Below are 22,431 nucleotides of genomic sequence, written 5' to 3'. Positions count from 1 at the left end.
CCGGGCATAGTGGTACATGCCTCTAATCCCAGCTACTCGGGAGGCTGAGGTGGGAGAATCACTTGAACCTAGGAAGCTTAGGTTGCAGTGAGCCGAGATCATGCCACTACACTCCAGCCTAGGTGACAGAGCTGATAGCCTGTCTCAAAAAAAAAAAAAGTAGGCAGCTCTTTCTCCATGTACTATGATGCCACAATCCCCAGGATGTGTTGAGTGAAAGTATCAAGGTGGAGAATGGTGCATATATATGATTTGTTTTATTTCTTGCCCCATTTGGCCTTGGAAGGGGGAGATGGGTAGGGATATAGGTGTGCCTGAGTGTTTGTGCATATATGTCTCTGGAAGGCTGCACGAGAAATGGGCCACAGTGGTGGCCTTGTCATGAGACAGAGGGACAACCATGTTCTGATTGAACTTTTTAAAAACAAATCCTATGTATTACCTACTCAAAACAAAATGTTTTTAATGTGTGGCTTTTTTTAATTAAAAAATGTTTACTAAGTGCTGTGTGATATCCTTGTTTGGATCCTGGGGCAGAAGCAGGACATGCAGAAAAACTGATGCTATCTGAAAAAAGTCTGGAGTTAATAGTGATGTGGCAATGTTGAACTCTTCATTTTGACAAATGTCCCATGGTAATATGTCAGCACTGGAGGAAACTGGGTGGGAGGTACACAGGAGCTCTGTCATCTTTGCAACTTTTCTATAAATCTAAAATTATTTGAGCATAAAAAGTTTATTAAACTTTTTTTTTTTTTTTTTTTACTTCAGTGAAACCTGTCAAATTGCATCTGCAAAATTGTTGTGTCTGAGAAAGTTAAAGCTCACTCCCTTCCCTTTTCTCATCTTGGTTTAGGTCGAAGAATTCCATCCACTGACGCCAACCCGCCATCTGGCGGTAAGGGCTTCAAACTCCGAAGACAGCCTTCAGAGCCAAAGCGGAGCTGCTGCTGACCGAACCTCAGCCTCTCAGACTTGATGATGAAGTAGGTGGTCCTGAAAGTTAACAGGAGGGCTGGGGTCCCTGCCACCAGTTTTCACCTAGCTGGTCTTGAGTCTTCTCCGTGCAAAAAAGGATTCACAGAAATTGACCAGTTCTGTTCCCCAAAGACTGCAGCAATGATATTTCAGTCTGTGAACTTCTATTATGTAAAGAATCTCTAGTGTACAAAGGGACTACATTGTTGGCTTTTGACCTTGCTGAAAAGGAACATATAATTGTATGGTTGGTAGGATTAAGTTGTTGAGTAGTTTTGTAATCAAGATTTTATGTAACATTTGTAAAGGGAAAATTAGCACTTTCGTGTTTCTTAAGGGAAAAGAAAAAGAGCTTGTGGAGATTATAATTTCCTTGGTTTCTGTTACCACTGTTAGAGGGAGTTGTATTATTTAACATATAGTAGGATAGTTTAAGTGGAGGGAGGACAATTATTATCTGAAGCTAAAATGGGTTATTTATAGGACTGATGGAAATGATTTCATCTCTGCCATCTCTAAAGCACTTTTCATTGAACATGTTAGCCTAGGATACGTACAGTAAATTAACAATGATAGCAGCAGATGCCTAGCTCACCCTGGGTTTGCTTCTGACCTTGTCATGTGTGTGCCACCAAACACGTTATTGGCACCTTTTTAAATAAGCTCTCATGATCAAGATGGTGATGGTAGAGAAGCTGCCCGGAATAAATTGAATTTCATATGTTCTAAACTGACTAGCAATGGTTTAAAAAGGAAGAAGAGCGGAAGTGAAGAAGGTGGTGTAAATGCTGTCAATTTTTTTTTAACCCAAGTATTTTGGTGGGGAAAAGCAAGTATCTGTTGCTTAGCATATGTAAAGTTGTAGTCTATATTTATGAGGCCATTGCTTAAAGATTATAAATTATGTAAATACATTGATAAATTCTAAGTTTCATTTGACATTCCATTGAATCTCGCACCCAGTCTCGCGTATGCCTGCCCAGTTTTCAGCCTCTTAACGGGAGACTCAAGCACATTGGTGTTGTATAAAGGTATAGAGCACATAGCACTTGGAAGGTTTCTCTGCCTTCCCTTCTTCCCACCCGCCTCCCGCCGGATCCCATCTGGAAATCATAATAAAGACATATGCCACTTTGACAAACCTGACTAGTCCTTACTAGCCTGAGGGTAAAAGATTAAGCTCCAACCTCAAGTCATTTACCTGGTCTTGGTAATAAGTTTCTTTTAGCTTGTACAGCATCCTCAGACCGACTGAGGAGCTTTCCTTGTTAACAATTTAGCTTATCCTTCTGTTTCCTTTATTTTTCCCCTGCCTCTGCTAGTGGTTAACACTCTTTTCCCTCAGGGAGCCTAATGAGGTTTTTAATATAATCTAAAAATAAAGCATTGAAGTGAAGTTGGTGAAAATTTGTTCCTGGTCTAATTTGGCACCCTTCCAACCTGAGTATTGTAGGGGAAGGAAATTTACAAGATTTAATAGGAAATGAAACAGCTTGAATTTCAAACTAAATTGTATTTTCAGAGCTATCCTGCAACTGAACAGCTGAAACTTTAAAAAAGAATTAGTATTATTTTGTGCCCCCCCACTTAATATGGATAGATTTTAATGGGAAAATTATAATTCAGATTAAGTAAAAAACAATTCCCTTTTCCCTGTTGTATATCTTAAGCGTTTAGAATTTTTTTTATCTCCTGAAATCATATAAAAAGAATGTCGTTAGTAAAAATTCTAACTTCGTTTTGTTTAAAAGACATGTGGATGCTCCATCCCCCTAGGATTTTGCTTCCTCCCCAGTGCTAAATTAGCAAGCTCCTAGAGAAGCCATGTGATTCCCAGGGCCAGGCGCTTTACACCTAAAGTAGTTTGACTTTCTTCTGTATACATCCAGATGGATCCCAGGCATCCGGGCACCGCCCTGGTATGTCCCTAGAATTCCCACTGCTGGGCCTCTATCTCCACGACAACAAAATAAAAACAGAGGTTGCTTGACTCATTACCAAAGAGGCAAAGCGTGTGCGACCCTTTCTGTCTTATTTTACCAAAACGTGCAAATCTATGACCTTCACATTTTTTCCACCAAACCCACCAGTAGCTATTGGTGATTGCATGGTGTCTCGGTGCATGGGGAAAGGCAAGGTCTTCTGAGCTCATCTTAACTGGTGAGGCATCTGGATGTCTCTGATCTTACTGTGATGTTTTACTGTACCGAGCCCAATTTGGGTCCATCTCATCAGCCTTTTGCTGATTTCATGATTTCTCACTCTCCCTCCCATATGTAGGGTGTGATTCTGTTTTATTATAGCCACATGTTTTATTAACAGAATGAGTGATATGAAGCTTGTACTTATGCATTTCTCGGGCCTCTTCCCTCATTTTCATCAGTCTGTCTAAGAAGTTGACTTGGCACTGTTTCTCATGTAATATCCTTTTAATGCTTAGCAACAACAACAACAAAATTACTCTCTCAGATCCATAATCCATACTCAGTGAAAGCAGGGAAAAAATATTTTTACTTGTTTTATTTGCTTCTAAAATGCAAAGATGAATACTAAAGTCAGAAGCAGTGTTTTATTTTGAACACATTTTGGATTATTAAGCTGACTAAGCAATGATCTAATACACATTTCATATTTATAATAATTTCTTATGGAGAAGAGGCTAGATTTCAAAGGAATTGAGACATACTCCTATCTATAAAAATTTTTTGGTTTTCTTACGATACAGGGCCATTTTTTTTTTTTTTTTTTTTTTTTTGAGGCGGAGTGTGGCTCTGTCACCCAGGCTGGAGTGCAGTGGCACGATCTCGGCTCACTGCAAGCTCCGCCTCCCGGGTTCACGCCATTCTCCTGCCTCAGCCTCTCTGAGTAGCTGGGACAACAGGCGCCCGCCACCACGCCCGGCTAATGTTTTTGTATTTTTAGTAGAGACGGGGTTTCACCGTGGTCTCGATCTCCTGACCTCATGATCCGCCCACCTCGGCCTCCCAAAGTGCTGGGATTACAAGTGTGAGCCACCGCGCCCAGCCCCAGGGCCATTTTTTAAAACTCAGGACTGACCAGAAGAGAAAAATTATTAATTAGTTGCTACTGTATGTTGATTCTTTTCAGAGAAATTGAAATAAGCTCTTTGCAGGCGTCCAATCCTAGAAACCAATGGTCTCCAGAACTCTCCTTTCACACAAGTGCTTTTCTGATTCTATGATAACTAATTAACTATCATCTGGTGATTAAAAGAACATAAAGTAAGATTATGATTAAGTGTCCATCACCTGCTTGTCAGCCGCAGTCAGGATAAGTTTTACACGAAGCAGGTGAAAGATTTAGTTCTTTTCAAAGTAACTTATTTTCTTGTGAACCGTTTATGATGTTGTTTGAAGTCCCTGTTTCCCATTGTGTACGCACTTTCTGGATGTCTGAAAGGATTGGGACTTTTGTGTGAGAGGCTTGATCGCCTCCTCTATGTGGGCTGGTGTCCTTGAAGTTATCAATTCCTCTTATTCTTAAATATCTAAAGGGAAAGGAAACCACCTTTAATTTCAGAACTTCTCTTTAAGTCTTGTATGTATTTCTTTTATGTTCTCAAGGAGGAAAATTGGTCTAGGAGGCCTTCTAAATTAAACTCTGGTAAATATAGTAATGAAAATATCCTTTAGCTAACTTTCCTGTAACTGTCAAACCAAAATGTCAGTATTTTTAGGGCATTGTGTTAAAATAAGCGGTTTAGATTCCGATGACACTGCACTAATTGGCATGTCAGCCTCCAGCTCAGAAAGGCATTTGCTCATGGTTACAGGCATCTTTTAGATTCTAAGAGTGAGTTACAGAATTCTTTTTGGTACTTTCACTTATTCTTTCAGAATACATCAAGGATGTGATTCATGGGCCCTTAAGAATATAAGATATAGGTGCACAGTATGTTACTTAAGTAACAGATGAGCCCCCTTAAACATCCACATGTCTCTGCAGAAACCTGTGTAAGTATTGCGAAAACCCTTTTCTTCCAGGGAAAAATTATTGGAAATTCCTTAACTGAGCTATACTTGGTACTTGCTCTAGAACATTTGGGAAATGACAAACTCAGGCGGGCTCTTCTCTCTAACCTCACTGGGCTATAAATGTTCCTTCTAACTCTGTAATGAAAGTTCAGTGAGAAACTAGATAGTGAACCTGTAAAAGTCATTATTTACATTTGTTTTAAAGGGACAGTTTTACCGTTTGACTTCAAGAGATTTTCTACCTCTTAACAGTTAATATTTTTTAAAGGAAGAAATGGAATGTACCTTCAGGGGTCAAGCTGTTAACTATATACCTGCCTCTAGTTAGCTTGGTTTATCAAAAGGATTTTTAAATGATTCAAGATAATGTTTGGGATATTTGTTTTAACTCTTGCTGTGCTATGATTTTAAAAAATAGTCTAAGAAACAAATTTATCCATGAGATAAACAATATATTTTATAGTTTCAGAAAAAAGGGGTGGGGGTGGAATTTAGCCTAGAACTTAAAGAAACAACGTCTGCGAATTTCTCTTGACAGCAGAGTTGCTCGTCTTGACTTCTAATAATAGAAATCCAGGCAGTTTGATTATCTGATTTGCAAGAAACTTTAATGGAATTCTGGGGCATTTGTCCTGTTTTATGTACAAATGAAAGTCTAAAAAAATATTAGAAGGATATTACATTTTTCAGGAGCCTCCACTTTTTCAGTCTTAAGAGAATGGTAAGTGAGAGACCTATTGTGATGAAGTTTCATTAGACATAATGTGGAAAGTGAATAAATAGAACCAAGAATCTTCATATTTCTCTGTTGGTCTTTCAGGATTCTCTTAGCATATAGGAAAATGATTTACTTTCCAAATCTCGAAGGACTTCCAGTAGCATAGATCAAGTTTAATCTGATGGTCTGTACCGTCAGAAATAACTAATGTCTGTTTTCTTTCCTTTTAGAGTATAATCAATGATGGACAGGCCAGAATATTTTTGGCTTCAAAACAAAAGGATTCATAAGCTTAAAAAAACAAAAATCCCAAACCTTCCATCTATCCCTTTTATTACGTTGAACATTTTAGATAGTAAGATTAAGATGTATCATTAGTAGATGGTGAAATTAAAACCGTGGTGTCTAACAGATTTAACAAAAAATGTTTAATTTACTGCAAGTTCATTTTTAGATCTGTATGGTGCCCAGTGCTCCACGAAATGCATCATAATTGCAACAGCAAAATTATTTTCATGAACAAGAATTCAAGTGCCAAGTCCTATCAGCCAATTAAAAGCCGTAAGATAGTAACGATTTTTTTTTCTTTTTTTTTTTTTTCTTTTTTTAGATGGAGTCTCACTCTGTTGCCCAGGCTGGTATGCAGTGGCGCAATGTCAGCTCACTGCAACCTATGTCTCCTGGGTTCAAGCAGTTCTCCTGCCTCAGCCTCCTGAGTAGCTGGGATGACAGGCATGCACCACCACACCCAGCTAATTTTTGTATTTTTAGTAGAGATGGGGTTTCACCATGTTTGCCAGGCTGGTCTCGACCTCCTGACCTCAGGTGATCCGCTCACCTCTGCTTCCCAACATTCTGGGATTACAGACGTGAGCCACCGCACCCAACCAGTAATGATTTTTTTAAAGGGCCTTTCTTAATTGACAGTTTTAAGCTGTAGACATTAATATTCTAACAAACAAAACATGCCAGTTTTACTGATTCCACTTTTTGCTTGATTCAGGAACTTTTCATTGTTTGGGGAAACTTTTGAATGCAATACTGTGGAGGAAATCATCCTTAAAATAGCATTTCAAACATAGGGCCAATAACTTTTACTCAGAACTGAAATTGTCAAGGAAACCCCCGCAGCATCTAACGTCATCTTGTAGAAGAGCTGGGCGTACCTCTTCCTGTAGGCCAATTCAGAGGCCACTGGCCACCCAAGTAGAGTGGGGCCCACTGGCATGAGCAGTCCCTGTGCCCATGCCCATGGTGGTGCTTGACTTTGCTTTGGGGCTTAATCCTAGTATCATTTGGCCATTAATTTTTAATTAAGTTTATACTTGAATAATCAGTTTTACTCCTGAAAAATTTTGAAGCCAGCACTTCAATTTGTTTATATTCACTTACCTTGTATATGAACTTATGACATTAGAGTTTGTAAAACCTTCTTAACGTGGCTCATACACGTGATGTCAGAGGGACTGGTCAGTTCGTTACAGGGCGAATTATTGGCATCTGGCTAGTCAGAGCAACTGATGGGCGGCTTTTTTTTTTTTTTTTTTTTTGAGACGGAGTCTTGCTCTGTCACCCAGGCTGGAGTGCAAGGGCTCGATCTCAGCTCGCTGCAACCTCCGCCTCCCAGGTTCAAGCAGTTCTTCTGCCTCAGCCTCCTGAATAGCTAGAATTACAGGCGTCTGCCACAACACCCGGCTAATATTTTTTGTATTTTTAGTAGAGACAAGATTTCACCATGTTGGTCAGGCTGGCGTCGAACTCCTGACCTCATGATCTGCCTGCCTCAGCCTCCCAAAGTGCTGGGATTACAGGCATGAGTGGTGGCTCTATTTTTAAACCATTTGTTATACTGTGTAGACAGAGCTTTATTGCCCTGGAAAAGACTTTTTTTTTAACTGTCATGCAGTTCAGTCTTTCCATCATTTCACTTTGTTGGGTCACTCACATAATTGGCAATCATTCCTCTGACCTTCTTAAGAATTTACATCTTACCGTCTCTGTGATTGAAGCAGACTTCTCGCTTTATTTCCCTTAGGCTCATTTTTCTGTGGGCTCTCCCTTAGAGACACATGGCCAGAGACACCTCCTCAGCATATGTAATATGCCTTCCCCTGCGGCCTTCCGTGGTCACAGCAACAGGGGCTGCTCACCCCCTCCAGCTGGGGCTTTTCTAACAAGCACAGTCAGAAATGCACAGGCCCGGGGTGGGGGATGAACAGAAGTTGATTAGTGGGCACAGAAATACAGTTAAATAGAAGGAATAGTTCCAGCATTTGATATTACAGTAGGAAGACTGCATTTAACAATAATTGATTGTATATTTGAAAATAGCTAGAAGAATCAGAATAATCCCAAAACAAAGGATAAGCAAGGTGAAGGAAATCTCAGTTGCCCTCATTCAGTCCATTACACATTGGATGCAGGTATCAAAATATCACAGGTACCTCAAAGACATGTACAACTCTTAATTTAACATTTTTGAAAGAAAAGAAAACCAGCCAGAGCATTAAAACAAATAAAATAAGAAACACAGAGGCCAGTGTTAGGTGAAGAACTCCGGTGCTTCAAAAAGAGAATAGCAGCGCTCGCTTACCGTGGGAACATGGCCAGTTGACAAAATGGGTTTTGGTTTTTTTGTTTTGTTTTGTTTTACCATTGGTAATAAGATAGTTAACATAAGTGGTCAGAACTTCGCTGAATTTGTAATAAAGCATTTGTTAAACGTGTAAAAGTCCAAATTAAAAGTCTTGAAGAAAAACAGCTATGGCAATGAGCCTAGACATTAAAAAAAAAAAAAAAAAAAAAAAGCTAAGCTGTCCTACCAGCAATCTTTCTCCTAAGAATGTCATGCCTTTTCAAGACCTGATGAAAGGAATAAGATATTTGTGCCTTTTTACAATAGCATCTATTATGAAAATAAAATTCAGTTGCTTACAGTTTTGGCCGCTTTGTAGCACTATTATAAACAGCCCAAATTTATGGCCTTGGCCTTACTGCATGACACATGGCCTGGTTACCTGTCACGGAATGCTGCAGTGGTGGTTTGCCAAGCTTCTGTGGATGTTTGAAGACTTTATTTTTGCAGTCTTAACCTTGGGCTGGACCTAAGTGTATGTAAACCTTATATGATGTCTGTATTGTTTATAGATGCTGACAAAAGAAAACTAGACCTGTTGTTTTTTGTTGTAAGATTTTTGTTTTCATACCTATGCTGATAGTAGATAGTTTGCAAATGAAAGTTGATTTGCCATACTTTTAAATAATATTGTTTTAGCTTGAATATTCTATAATACACTTTTATAGAGTATAACATGCTAAATCACTGTTTTGTTGTAAGAAAGGTGTAAACATTTTGTTAATAAAATGCTATGTTTACAAATATATATTTGCCTCCCAGATGGTTTCTCTTTGTGATATTACTCATCATATGTTCTTCTTAACCAAATACTCTGAAGTCATTTTTAAATGACCCTTGGATACTGAAGTACCAGAATTTTGACAGCTGTAGTGTCTGGTGAGCAGCAAGTTATTTGTACCAAGGTATCTGAAGCTTCCCAGCTTCCCATATCCTTATCTTATACAACTCCTCCCTCTGCTTGCTCTTCAGTAGTTAAGATGGAGGTTCTAGAAGCAGGTCAGCAAGGCCACCAGTGAGCACTTAGAGGGAAGTTTGCTGCCCCTGGAAGAAAGGAACAGCACAGTGCCCTAGACTGTAGAAGAAAAGGTCTTCCCTCATCTTCCATTATTTTGGGGATTTCATCAAAGATGCTAGTCTTTCCATCCCAGTGTTGACTTGAACCCTGCACCTCTAGTACTCTTCATTGCCAACAGAAGCACTGGCTCACACACACCCATGTTCTCTTTGCTGTTCCTCTTAGGTAGAAGCACATTTGCCTGTACAGTGTAGTTGTGCCAAAGAATACCTACAAGTTCAAGTGAGGGAACCAGAGAGAGCAGAGAGGGCTTGAGACAAACAGGCTTGGATATGAGTCTCATCAGAGCGTCTTTCCAGGCTTTGCAGCCCTAGACAAGGCCCTTAACCTCTCTGACCTGTGTTTCCTTTATCTTCACAAAGGGAAGATAATAAGAGCTTATCACATGTGGCTGTTTTGGTGGGATACCTATAGCTGTCATTTAACACAGCATTAACAAAGCATAAACATCTCACAATATTTTTGTAAGCTGTCTCCCTGATAATCATTTTCTGATTCAGTTAAAATAACTTTGCTATAAGTCTGGTGGTTTGCTGTTTTGTTTTTTCTATGTTTTTAAGTATAAAATCTACAAAAAATGCCATGAATCTTGGGTACAGCTTAATTAAATTTCACAACGGTTACCCACATAACGAGCCCTCAGATCACAAAGTGGGACATCTGCCACATCTCAGATGCCCAACCTTGCGCTCCTTCTCTAACATCACTGATGAGTTTTGTCTGGTTTCAACTTTATATACATACTATATGGTTCTATATGGGTCTGGCTTCTTTCATCCAACATGGTATGTCGTATTCTCATTCATTCTCACTGCTACGTAGGATTCCACTGTGTGAATAAACCACCATTTATTTATCTAGTCTATATTGATAGGCATTGGATTATTTCCAGATTTTTGCCATTATGAATGTACCACAATGAACCTTACATACATCTCTGGTGTAAAGGCTTGTACAGGTTTCTCTTGGGCATGTGCCTGGGAGTGGAATTACTGGGTCATGAGAAATACACACACACACACACACACACACACACATATTCTAATATCTGATTCGTTTTTGCTTTTGTAGTTTTCTAAAATGGTATATCTGGCTGGGTGTGGTGGCTCATGCCTGTAATCCCAATACTTTGGGAGGCCAAGGCGGGTAGATCACTTGAGGTCAGGAGTTTGAGACCAGTGTGGCCAACATGGCAAAACCCCAACTCTACTAAAAATATAAAAATTAGCCGAGCATAGTGGCAGGCTCCTGTAATCCCAGGTACTTGGGAGGCTGAGGCAGGAGAATCACTTGAACCCAGGAGGCGGAGGTTGCAGTGAGCCGAGATCACACTGTTGCACTCCAGTCTGGGCAACAAGAGCAAAAGTCCGTCTCTAAAAGTAAAGGGGTGTATCAATATAGCTCCCCCCAGCAGTGTGCAAGAATTCTAGTTGCACAGCATCCTTGCTAACACTTGATATTACTATTTTCTGCTTTTAAAGTCTGGAAATCTGTAGTCCAAGCTGTTAACAGAACTTACCTCTGAGAAGAGAGGCTTGGCCCACAGAACGATCACCTGGTTTTCACTTTCTCCTATATATGTACTTCTGTACTTTTAAAATTTTTACCATGAGTACTTGTGGATTTTTTTTTTTTTTTTTTTTTTTTTTTTTTTTGAGATGGAGTCTTGCTCGGTCGCCCAGGCTGGAGTGGCACGGCCTCAGCTCACTGCAAGCTGCGCCTCCCGGGTTCATGCCATTCTCCTGCCTCAGCCTCCCAAGTAGCTGGGACTACAGGCGCCCGCCACCATGCCTGGCTAATTTTTTGTATTTTTAGTAGAGACAGGGTTTCACCGTGTTAGAAAGTTTCGCCGTGTTAGCCAGGATGGTCTCGATCTCCTGACCTCGTGATCCGCCCACCTCGACCTCCCAAAGTGCTGGGATTACAGGTATGAGCCACCGTGCCCGGCTGGATTTTTTCTTATTAGAAAAAAAAAAAATCAGGAGCTCTTGCACTCTAATCCTGTCTTCAAATCCTTAATGAAAATTGGCTCAATAGATAACACTGAAGTTGCATTTGTCTTATTTTTCTCCTTTTAAACACACACACACACCCTATTCAATTTGGTCAGTAAAAACCTTAGAGCCAGATTTGGGGCAAGTGTGTAAAACTTTATAGCACACATTCACTTCACTGTGAAATTTAATATATATCTTTTCAAGCTGCCCTAAATCCTCTTGGACAATAGGGGATAGAGGGAGCATAAATAATACCTGTTAAGAAGGAGAATAGGCAGGTGCCTCTCACTTGGGAAAAAAGAGGAGAATATTAGTCTACACTCTGTCAAGATAGTACTATGACAGAAGCCAGTCCATTTGTTGTTGCCAAGAAAAAGGGAATCACAGCCGGGCACGGTGGCTCACACCTGTAATGCCAGCACTTTGGGAGGCCAAGGCAGGTGGATCACCTGAGGTCAGGAGTTTAAGACCAGCCTGGCCAACATGGTGAAACCCCGTCTCTACTAAAAATACAAAAATTAGCCGGGCATGGTGGCAGGCGCCTGTAATCCCAGCTACTTGGGAGGCTGAGGCAGGATAATCGCTTTAATCTGGGAGGTGGAGGTTGCAGTGAGCCGAGATCGCACCATTGCACTCCAGCCTAGGGACAAGAGCGAGACTCCATCTCAAAAAATAAAATAAAAAGGGAATCACTACACCAAAAAGGAAGACACAAATTAGCACACACCCAAAACAAACAGGGATGTTTTAAATGCTTACACAAAACAGCCTTGCTTTATTTTTCCACAAGCATCTAGCTGCTTGCCTTGGAGCATATAAGAACTAAATTATGGACCTAGATTTCTAAGTAACTTCAAAGTTTACTGCAGATTTTTTTTCCATTAGAATTTAAGAAGCAGATTTCCATTGAGATGGTAAACTATAAAACATAGAGCCTTTTAAATCTATCAGTTGTTTGGCTTATGATAATACTGGCCAAAAACATGATTCTTCACTAAAAATGGCAGTGTTGGTTGGGAAGCCAAGCATCATCAGCCTTCTAAAATTTACCCACCAGGAGTATTACTGCTTTTCATTATAACACCAGTGGAGCTTGTAAGACAGAAGAAGGGAAAAAAGAAGCTTTCACCCAGCACCTGGTCAAAATGAATCACTTTATTAATTATGATCTTAATCAGACGTCTATTCGCTCATTTTTTTTTAATTTTAAACAACTTTTCAGCATCTTCCAAGAAACAATTTAAAAATCCAGAGACCATTTGAGAAATGTGCTTGAAGATAATAGAACCTCAGATATTGCTGTTAGAGGGGTGGGAACAGAACAAGGGGGTCAGATTTCTCTTTATTAATATTCAGCCCAGAATGAACCTTCAGGCCTCTTTTAAATAAAACGTATGGAAAATATAAAGGGAAAGCTACAAGGTTCCACTCCGTTAGAAAAAGGGCATTTTTAAGAAAAAAATTGTGGGGTTGTGAATGTAAATTAGAGGCTAATGTACAGCGTTGGGGCATGGAATATGCTCCAGTGGTATACTACCATCAACATTAAAATTGCCATCAGCCGCTCAAGTGATAAGGTCAAGCCATACCTTGTTTGCATATAAATGAGAACACACAACAGTTAAAACACAAACAAACATGACAACAGACTGGGCTGGGTGACGTGGAAGCTCTCTGCCAGCTGGGCAGTTTGCGACCTGAGTCAGTCCTTAATATCCAGGCCCTCGAATCATGAACTATCCCACCAAGAATGTTTTGCATGCTTAAATTTATTTTTATATTTCCTATTTCCAAGATGATAAACCCCTTATTAGAGAATTGAGATCCCTGTGGGTTTCTTTCCCTGTTCTTAAATTACTTCTGAAGGTAGTAGGAGAGGGCAATGTTGGTGGCCAAGCGGCAGTCTTTTTTTTTTTTTTTTGAGACGGAGTCTCACTCCGTCGCCCAGGCTCGAGTGCAGTGGAGCGATCCGGGCTCACTGCAAGCTCCGCCTCCCAGGTTCACGCCATTCTCTTGCCTCAGCCTCCCAAGTAGCTGGGACTACAGGCGCCCACCACCACGCCCGGCTAATTTTTTTGTATTTTTAGTAGAGTCGGGGTTTCACCATGTTAGCCAAGATGGTCTCCATCTCCTGACCTCGTGATCCACCCGCCTCAGCCTCCCAAAGTGCTGGGATTACAGATGTGAGCCACCACGCCCAGCCTCAAGTGGCAGTTTTTATAAGCCACCTGTGAACGACCTTGTGGGTGCTGAAAGGACAGCAAGTTTTGAAGCCTCTTACAGTACACGTATGCAGATGATTATTGTGTATATCAAAGTCTCCTCCCCCAAAAAACAGCCACCTGATGGAAGGAAGAACCCAGCCAATAGGGAAAGGAAAAAAAAGAAAACTTTACAAGCTCTTCAGCATTCGCTGGAGTGGAGGGATGTGCAAGTTTAAGTTTAAATCCAGAAACTGTGAAGAGAACATTTCAAGAAGTGGAATAAAATTGGACTTACTTGGGATGGTCTCTGGAATGAATGACGGTGGGGTTATTTATTAAAAGGGGCTTCAAGGCCAGATGGAAGACATTCCTCAGTCTTTTGCTGAGTCAGTGAATGTACTTAAACTTTGCCTACCTCTTCTGGGAGTTGGTGTGTGATTTTACACTGCTAAAGGATAACGTTGCAAACTTCATGAGGCTACTGTGAATAGCTAATGAGGGCAAGCAGTCGGGCTATATAAATCAATATTATTAATTGCACCAATAATAAACATACAAATTCCATTATTAGCCTTAGCATACAACTGCTTGTTACAAAACCACGTACATTTTAGTGCCTGCTTTTTTTGCCACGGATCCATTAGGGAATTCTTTATTGTTTTTATATTAAAGCCTGAAAAATATAAAAGCTTGTCTTTATTTTTTATAATGCTGTCATTTCAAAACAGAACACCCACGCATGCATGCATGTACACATATAAACACGAAACGAAGAAAAGAAAAATGACTTAAGTTGCAAAGTAAAATGAGAAAAAGACAAAAGGTTCGTTGTAGCCCCAGCTGCAGGAGAATAATAGGTTCAAAGGGGTTTTACCGAGAGAAATGATGCTCAGAGCAGGGAGCAGAGAGGCTGGGAAGGAATGCAAAGACAGCTGAGGAGGCAGGGCGCCCTGGAGACGCTGCAGAGAGCACAGCAGCTGCTGAGGCCAGGCAAAGGTTGCATTCCTGCCTTCCCAGGTACCTGCTTTCAAAGGCTGAGCCATCCTCATTTATTATTTGTTTTGTCAAACATTAAAACATTCCTGCCACTGCAAAGTCCTACATCTCAGACTCCCAGGAATAAATAAATGAAAAACCAGGACACGGTTTCAGGACTCCTACCATGTGCCATGCCCTATCACAAGACAAATAAATGAGGACCCCAGTAGGGAATTAATTAATCTTCCGAGAAATGAAGAAATGGGGAGATGGTTCTTTGGGTGATACCTTTCCCACAGGAAGAAATAACAGAAGGTATTTATGACATTTTTCTTTTCCTAGTTGTTGCAAGTTAAGAATCGTAGGCTTTTACTTAAAAACATGTAAATATTGGAGGAGAGGAGATGTCTTCACAGAGTTGAAAATGATTATGAAGAACCGGTTTTCGGCCAGGCATGGTGGCTCACGCCTGTAATACCAGCATTTTGGGAGGCCGAGGTGGGTGGATCACTTGAGGTCAGGAGTTTAAGACCAGCCTGGCCAACATGGTGAAACACCATCTCTACTAAAACTACAAAAATTAGCCAGGTGTGGTGGCGCACACCTGTAATCCCACCTACTCGGGAGGCTGAGGTGGGAGGATCGCTTGAACCCAGGAGGCAGAGGCTGCAGTGAGCCAAGATTGTGCCACTGCACCCCAGCCTGAGTGACAGTGAGACTCCGTCTCAAAACAATAAAATAAAAAATAAAGAACCGGTTTTCAGTGCCCCAATTCCTGGATGTAATTGGGGTATTTGGTACAAGAGGGGTTTACCAACCCCAACTACATGATGAACTTACTTCCTTCACCAAGTACCCAAAGATGGACAAACCCAGCTGCAGCAACAGTCTCAGAGAACACAAGAGCTCCCAGGCTCACACACCACACAACCCCCAGATTCTGACATAAGAGATAGATTTAGGGACCTCATTGAAATCCCTGGTGATGTGAGACCCCACGAGTGTGCCATCCTTGTGATAAGAGCTAACATCACTGCAGCAAGAACTTTACTTGCATCCGTTCACTGAGTCCTCCCCAGATCCAAGAGGCCGGAACTTCCATTATGCCCACCGTACAGATGAGGAAGTGGCCGAGGCTCAGACAATGAGGAAGAGATAATCAGAAGCTGGCCTGGCCCTCGCAGCTGGCCTTGGTATACTCTCTCCTGTCGAAGAGACACATCAACACAAGGCCACAATTTCACAAGACAATTTCAGCAATGTCACAGGACACTGACATCACACAAGGCCACTCTGACCATGACGGGTCAAAACATAATCAAGACTTCTCCGTCACTCTAGTCCTTGTGGATGCAATCACAGTATGACCCCAAGTCTTGGTCCCGACAGCACCTAACCCAGAGCAAAGCTCACTTCCTGGACCCCTGCCCTGAAATCACCAACATTATCCCCAATCCCCGAGTCTCTTCTGACCCCTCCTAGGGAACTGCTTCACACTCCCAAAGTGCCCAAGGGGTGAACTTATTCCCCCACAGATGTGTCCTGGGGGTCTTTGTCTGGAAGGCATTGCCAGCAGCCTAAGGCCACACATCTGCTGAGTCACAGCACTGCGAAGGGCAGGTTGGGACCCAGGCCGTCGGTCTACAGAGCCCACAATTTCCCTACTGCCTGATCTGCACAGGCATAGCAAAGACGCGTTCCTTTCTCAGCACAAAATGGCAGGGCCTGCTTCGAGCATTTGGATTTCAGGAGAGCGCTGCAAGTACTTTACCTATTGCAATCACTCTTGTTTGGGGTTTTCCCCTAGATACAAAAGCAAAGTTGTGACGGTCACTTGATAATCTATGGCTCTAAGCATTCCTGGGAGTGGGGAGCAGAAAAATGAAAATGGAGAAACCGAAACTTACAATGCCATGCCATGGTCTCCCCTGCACTCCTAAATTACCCCTCTCTCTGCCTCTCTCCCTCCCTCCCTCTAGCTCCATCTCTCCGCCATCTCTCTCTCCCTCCGTCTCTTTCCCTCTCTCTCCTCCCTCTCTCTTCCCCCCTCTCTGCTCCTCCATCTCCCTCTCTTCCTCCATCTCTCTCCCTCCCCCCTTACCCCTCCTTTTTCCTTCCTCTCTCTCTCTCTCTTCCTCTTCCCTCTCTCTCTTTCTCCCTCTTTAGTCCTCCTCCCTCCCCATATATATATATATATCTCCCTCTCCCCAGCTCTCCCTCCCTGTCTCTCTCTCCCTCCCTCTCTTTCTCTCTCTCCTCCGTTTTCTCCTCCTCCCTCTCTTTCTCTCCCGCCCTCTCTCTCTCTCCTTCTCTCTCTCCCATCTCCTTCTCCATCTCTCTCTCCCTCCTCCTTCCCCTCCCCTATCCCTCTCTCTCTTTCCCTCCCTCTCTCTCTCTCCTTCTCTCTCTCCCATCTCCTTCTCCATCTCTGTCTCTCCCTCCTCCTTCCGCTCCCCCATCCCTCTCTCTCTTTCCCTCCCTCTCTGTCTCTCTCTCCTTCTCTCTCTCCCATCTCCTTCTCCATCTCTGTCTCTCCCCCCTCCTTCCGCTCCCCCATCCCTCTCTCTCTTTCCCTCCCTCTCTGTCTCTCTCTCCTTCTCTCTCTCCCATCTCCTTCTCCATCTCTGTCTCTCCCTCCTCCTTCCCCTCCCCCTTCCCTCTCTCTCTTTCCCTCCCTCTCTGTCTCTCTCTCCTCCTTCCCCTCCCCCTTCCCTCTCTCTCTTTCCCTCCCTCTCTGTCTCTCTCTCCTTCTCTCTCTCCCATTTCCTTCTCCATCTCTGTCTCTCCCTCCTCCTCCCCCTCCCTAGCTCTGGCATTCAGGGACTCGTATTTCCTTTCTGATGCTGACAAACAGAGGCTGCTTCACAGTTTCTCTTCTCAGACACCCTGCGGTGGCTGACTAGTCAGAAGGACAGTGGAAGAGGGGATTCAAAGCTGCATTTGCAGAGTAAGCACAGTTTCTAATCAGATCAATGAAAATAACAAAGTTTTCCAATGATGCTCTCACTCACTGGTTGCATAATCCTTTTTTAATGTTTATGTATTATTGTCATTTCTTTGGGGTGGCCTGGGGATAGGCAGACAGAAACAACAGGGAGAGGTCTAAGGCCCTTGTCCCCAGCCACTCCTTGGCAGGGTCACTCAAGGTTCTGTCTTACTCTGCTTTGTCTCCTAGCTAGACAGGGGGAGACACGGGTCTGCGTGTCTTTTATCTCTGGGTCCTCGGTGTTCTGCCCCTGTGCCCCTCCACAAATGTCTGCTCAATGAATGAAGGCCGTGAGGTGGAAAATCACCAGGGCTTGGAAAAAAGAGAGATTTGCAAATTTGACATACACACTAACAAAACGCATCCCCTGCCCCCTCCCAACTGCCTCACTACACTGGCAATGATCTGTGGGGACCCTGTAAAATCTCCCCACAGTTAAGACCATGCTCACTCACTGCCTCATCAAACATTTATCATACAGTTCTTCTGCCTCACACTGCCATGGGGGAACAATGAGGTAAATATGCCGTTCTTACCCCTGAGAAGCGTGGAATCTAATTATCTTCTAGAGATGCTTTGGGGATCTGCTTATTAAATCAATACAAATGATTTGTAATTAGAATATCAATTATTTGTATGCAAATGTGGTCTTCTGGGTGATTGGGGACAAGTCCTAAGGAGCAAAAAAACTCCCCCCACCGTGCCCCCTCAAATTCTTAATTACATTATTTCGTTCATTCATCAAACATGTATTGAGCACCTTTTATATGCCAGGCACAGAGATTGGGACCAAGAATCCATCCCCTGGTTGCTCACAGTCAAGAATGAAGAATCAAGGTGTTCGGGGCCTTGGGAGAGAGCTTGCTTCTTGGGGGCAAGAGGAGAAAGCATGAACCTTCTTCCATCCATCCTGACTGACAGCCACCTAGTTTACCGAGACCCTCAGCTGAGGAGCCAGCCCTGCCGGAGTCCTCCTGCCCGAGTCCGGGGGAGCCTTCCGCAACGTGGGCAAGGGTTAGCAATATGATTGTACCCCTTTTTGCAAAGATATGGGGGTGCGTGGTTCTATGGCTGCCCCATCCCCCATCCAGGCTGGTTCTGAGCTACTGGGTCTGAGTGGGGATTTTTGTTTGTTTGTTTGTTTTTGTTTTTGTTTTTGAGACAGGCTCTCGCTCTGTTGCCTAAGCTGGAGTGGAGTGGCACGATCACAGCTCACTGCAGCCTCGGCCTCCCGGGCTCAAGCAATACTCCCACCTCAGCCTCCTGAGTAGCTGGGACCAAAGGTGTGCGCCACCATACCCAGCTAATTTTCGTATTTTTTTGGTAGCAATGGGATCTCTCTATGTTCCCCGGGCTGGTCTTGAACCCCTAGACTCAAGCAGTCCTCCCAAAATGTTGGGATTAAAATGTTGGGATTACAGGCATGAGTCACCTGGTCTCTGAGTGGGGTTTTTTTTTTTTTTTTTTTTTTTTTTTTTTAACAAATCCTGTGTGCCAGCTTGTCCTGAAACTTCAACCCTTGGTGACCCTGAATCTTCATTAATTAATTTATTCATTCATTCATTTCTTCATTTGTTCACACACTCTTCCATTTGTTGAGACTTTGTTATGCTCTAAGCCCTTGCCAGGTGTTAGAGGGTAGAGTGTTCAGCAGAGATGGATTACTCATGGAGCTGGCTCTCTAGCTGGGAGGGAGATAGTAAAACAATTAACAAATAAGCCCATGCCCCTGACTCTCTCACCATAGCCCCCACTTCTGAGCAACGTCCCCTCATCTGCCCCATGGTCTATTTCATCCAGGTCCTCCATCTCCAGCTTCTCACTGCTCTGGGGCAAGTTACTAAACCTCTTGGTGCCTCAGTGTCCTCATTTGTACACCAAAGAACATCATAATATTACTACCTCTTTGTTGTGAGAATGTATGAGGAATACACACGCAGCTCTTAGAACAGTGCCTGGCATGGAGCACTTGACCAATGGTAGCTGCAGTTGTTGTTATTATTAGTGCATTCTCTACAAAAAATAAAAATAAAAAATAAAAGTAAAAGCCAGGTGTGGTGACGCACACCGTAGTCTCTTGGGAGGCTGAGGTGGGAGGATTGCTTGAGCCTGGAGCAATCAACACTGCAGTGAGCTGTGATGGTGCCACTGCATTCCAGCCTGGACGAGAGAGCAAGCTTCTGTCTCAAAGAAAGAAAGAAAAGGAAAAACCCCACTGAAGATGCTACACTGCCGGATTTGAAGATGGGGCAAGTGGCCATGAGCCAGGGACTGTGTGTGACCTCTGGAAGCTGGAAAAGGCAAGGAATGGGTTTTTCCTAGAGCCTCCGGACAGAACACGGCCCTACCATCACCTTAATTTTAGCCTTATGGGACCCAGTTTTTGATATCTGACCTCCAGAACTGTAAGATCATAAATATGTGTTGTTTTCAGCCACTTCGTTTGTGGTCATTTGTTACAGCAACCATAGGAAACTAAAACATATGCTAATAAGGTGCTGGACCCAGAACAGGAGAACAGGAGCTCAGTCCACGTGAGTGACTGTTATTCCCCTTGCCTTTCCCCATGCAGGCCCCCGCAGCCCACGTACGCCACAACCTTTGCAGCTGTTGTTCCTCGGCTGGGAGGACCCTTCCTTTTTTTTCCTGTCTGGCAAGATCTTTCTTATGGTTTTTTTTTCCAAAACTGTTCTGTAACATCCTCTGAGGTTCTAAGTTTTCTCTCAGTCTCGAGTAAAGTTAATTGTCTCGTCATAGCTTTCTTCTCATCCATTTTCGTGTTTATCACGGATTGTGATGATTTTGTTTTTCTGCAACATCCCCCCGCCAGACGGTGAGGCTAAATGCATCTAGTGCTGGAGGCTCACACAGTAGATGCTGAGGAAATGCAAAAGATATATAACAAATTAAATACATAAATGCTATAAGTAAATAAATAAATTCCATTAAAATCTGATTGCAAATTTTATTAAAAACCTGGATGAAAGAATGCATTAAAGAGAAAAAGTGAGTGATGGGTAAGTGACTGAGGCCATGAAGGATAGGGGGACTTGGACAGCCAGAGGTGGCTGTGTTTCCAAAGGAGGAAAAGGGATGAAGAGGATGACAACAAAGTCACTCATTTCCTTAACACGGTTCAGCATTGTGTGTTCTGGTTGATCAGAGGGTCTGAGTGCCTGAGAGTTTGCCCCCTACAGAAGGAGGTTGGAAATTCAATTTAAAAAATGTTAAACAAGTTTAATTTTAGAATAGCATTTTTTTAAATTTAGAGTATGTTTGGAGTTACAGAAAAGTTGCAAAGATAATAAAGAGAGTTTCCATTTACGCGACACCCAATTTCCCCATTCTTAACATATATTACTGTGGCACATCTGTCACGACTAATGAACCATTGTTAATATGATGAATACATTATTGTTAACTCCATATTTTATGCAGATTTCCGTGCTTTTCCTCTAATGTCCTTTCTTTGCTTCTGGATACCACCTTACCTTTACTTGTCATGCCTCCTTGGGCTCCTCTGAGCTGTGACACCTTCTGATACTTCCCTTGTTTTTTATGACCTTGCCCTTGAGAAGTACTAGCCAGTGTTTTACAGAATGTCCTTCAGTTTAAGATTTTCTGATGTTTTTCTTATGACTTGACTGGGGTGGGCTTTGGAGGTGAAGACCACAAAGGTGAAATGCATGTCATATCACATCATATCAAGAGTACCTCCTATCAGCAGGACTTATTAGTAACGATGTTGACCTTGATCACCTGGCTTACCAATGGCTTCCCAGAGTCCCACTATTAAAGTTGCTTTTCCCCCGACTTTCCATCCTGTAGTCTTTGGAAGAAAGCTGCTAAGCATAGCACTCGGTTAAGGGGTGGAAGTTATGTTCCACGTCCTGGAGGGAGGAGTATATCTAACATCAATTATTTACAATTTTTCTGTATGGGAGATGTGTCACTTCTACTCTATTTATTATTCAATCATTTATTGATGTCGTTATAGACTCAAGGATATTTATTTTCTACTTTGATTTGTTTATTTATTTATTTTTGTAGAGACAAAGTCTTGTTATGTTGCCCAGGCTGGTTTTGAACTTCTGGGCTCAAGCGATCCTCCCGCCTTGACCTCTCAAAGTGTTGAGATTACAGGTGTAAGCCACTGTACCCGGCCTATTTTCTACTTTGGGTTATAATCCAATACTATGTTATTTATTTTATTATTCAAATTGTCACAGCTTCAGCCATTGGGAGCTCTTCCAGTTGGTGTCCCTTTGACATGTTCTCATTATTTTATCTTTTGAGCACTTCCTTACTTTCTACCTATACAAGATGTTCCAAGTTCACCTCAAATATTCCCTACCCCAGGCCAAGAATCATCCATATTTCCAAAAAGTCCTGGTTTCCATTTCTGGGGAAATGGTATGAGAAACTAACATCTGAGGCATGGGTGCAACGAAGTGTTTTTAACATGAAAACTTTACTCTGGCGACTTCTGTTTCTGGCAATATGGAGGATTAGACATGCTGAGTGACCCTTCGCATCAAAACAACTCACATGCTGGATAAAATATTGTAAATGCATTGATGAGCCAGCATAAGGAGTGTTCTGAAGCCAAACAGTGAAGGGAAGATTAAGCCCTTAGGGATAAGCTGAGTCCCAAAGCTGGTTTTTTGGTTTTTTTTTGTTGTTGTTGTTGTTGTTTTGTCCTGGGGAATTGTGGAAGCCTGTGAACAAGTGATTTAATTTTCTCAGTACTTTAGGTTTTATAGGACAAAAGACAAAGCTCAGGGCCCACCCAAGTTGGGAAGTCTAGCAGGATCCTTCAGTGTACAATGAGCCCAAAACACTGCCCCTAGCCCCAAAGGAAA

The 22,431-nt window shown here is 42.4% G+C and overlaps 1 protein-coding gene across 1 annotated transcript in view; it reads left to right on the top strand.

Annotated features, from left to right (window-relative positions):
• The window catches only part of RAB22A (RAB22A, member RAS oncogene family), a 53,838-nt gene extending 51,723 nt beyond the window's left edge, over positions 1-2,115 (top strand). The window contains exon 7 of the mRNA XM_030826848.1: positions 857-2,115. Coding sequence (XP_030682708.1) covers positions 857-954 — 98 coding nt within the window. The 3' untranslated portion in view covers positions 955-2,115. The remainder of the gene's footprint in view (positions 1-856) is intronic.
• Positions 2,116-22,431: the final 20,316 nt, after the last annotated feature.

Source organism: Nomascus leucogenys, chromosome 13 (genome assembly GCF_006542625.1).
Source record: "Nomascus leucogenys isolate Asia chromosome 13, Asia_NLE_v1, whole genome shotgun sequence".
Taxonomy (NCBI): domain Eukaryota; kingdom Metazoa; phylum Chordata; class Mammalia; order Primates; family Hylobatidae; genus Nomascus; species Nomascus leucogenys.
This window is presented reverse-complemented; position numbering and strand designations above follow the sequence as displayed.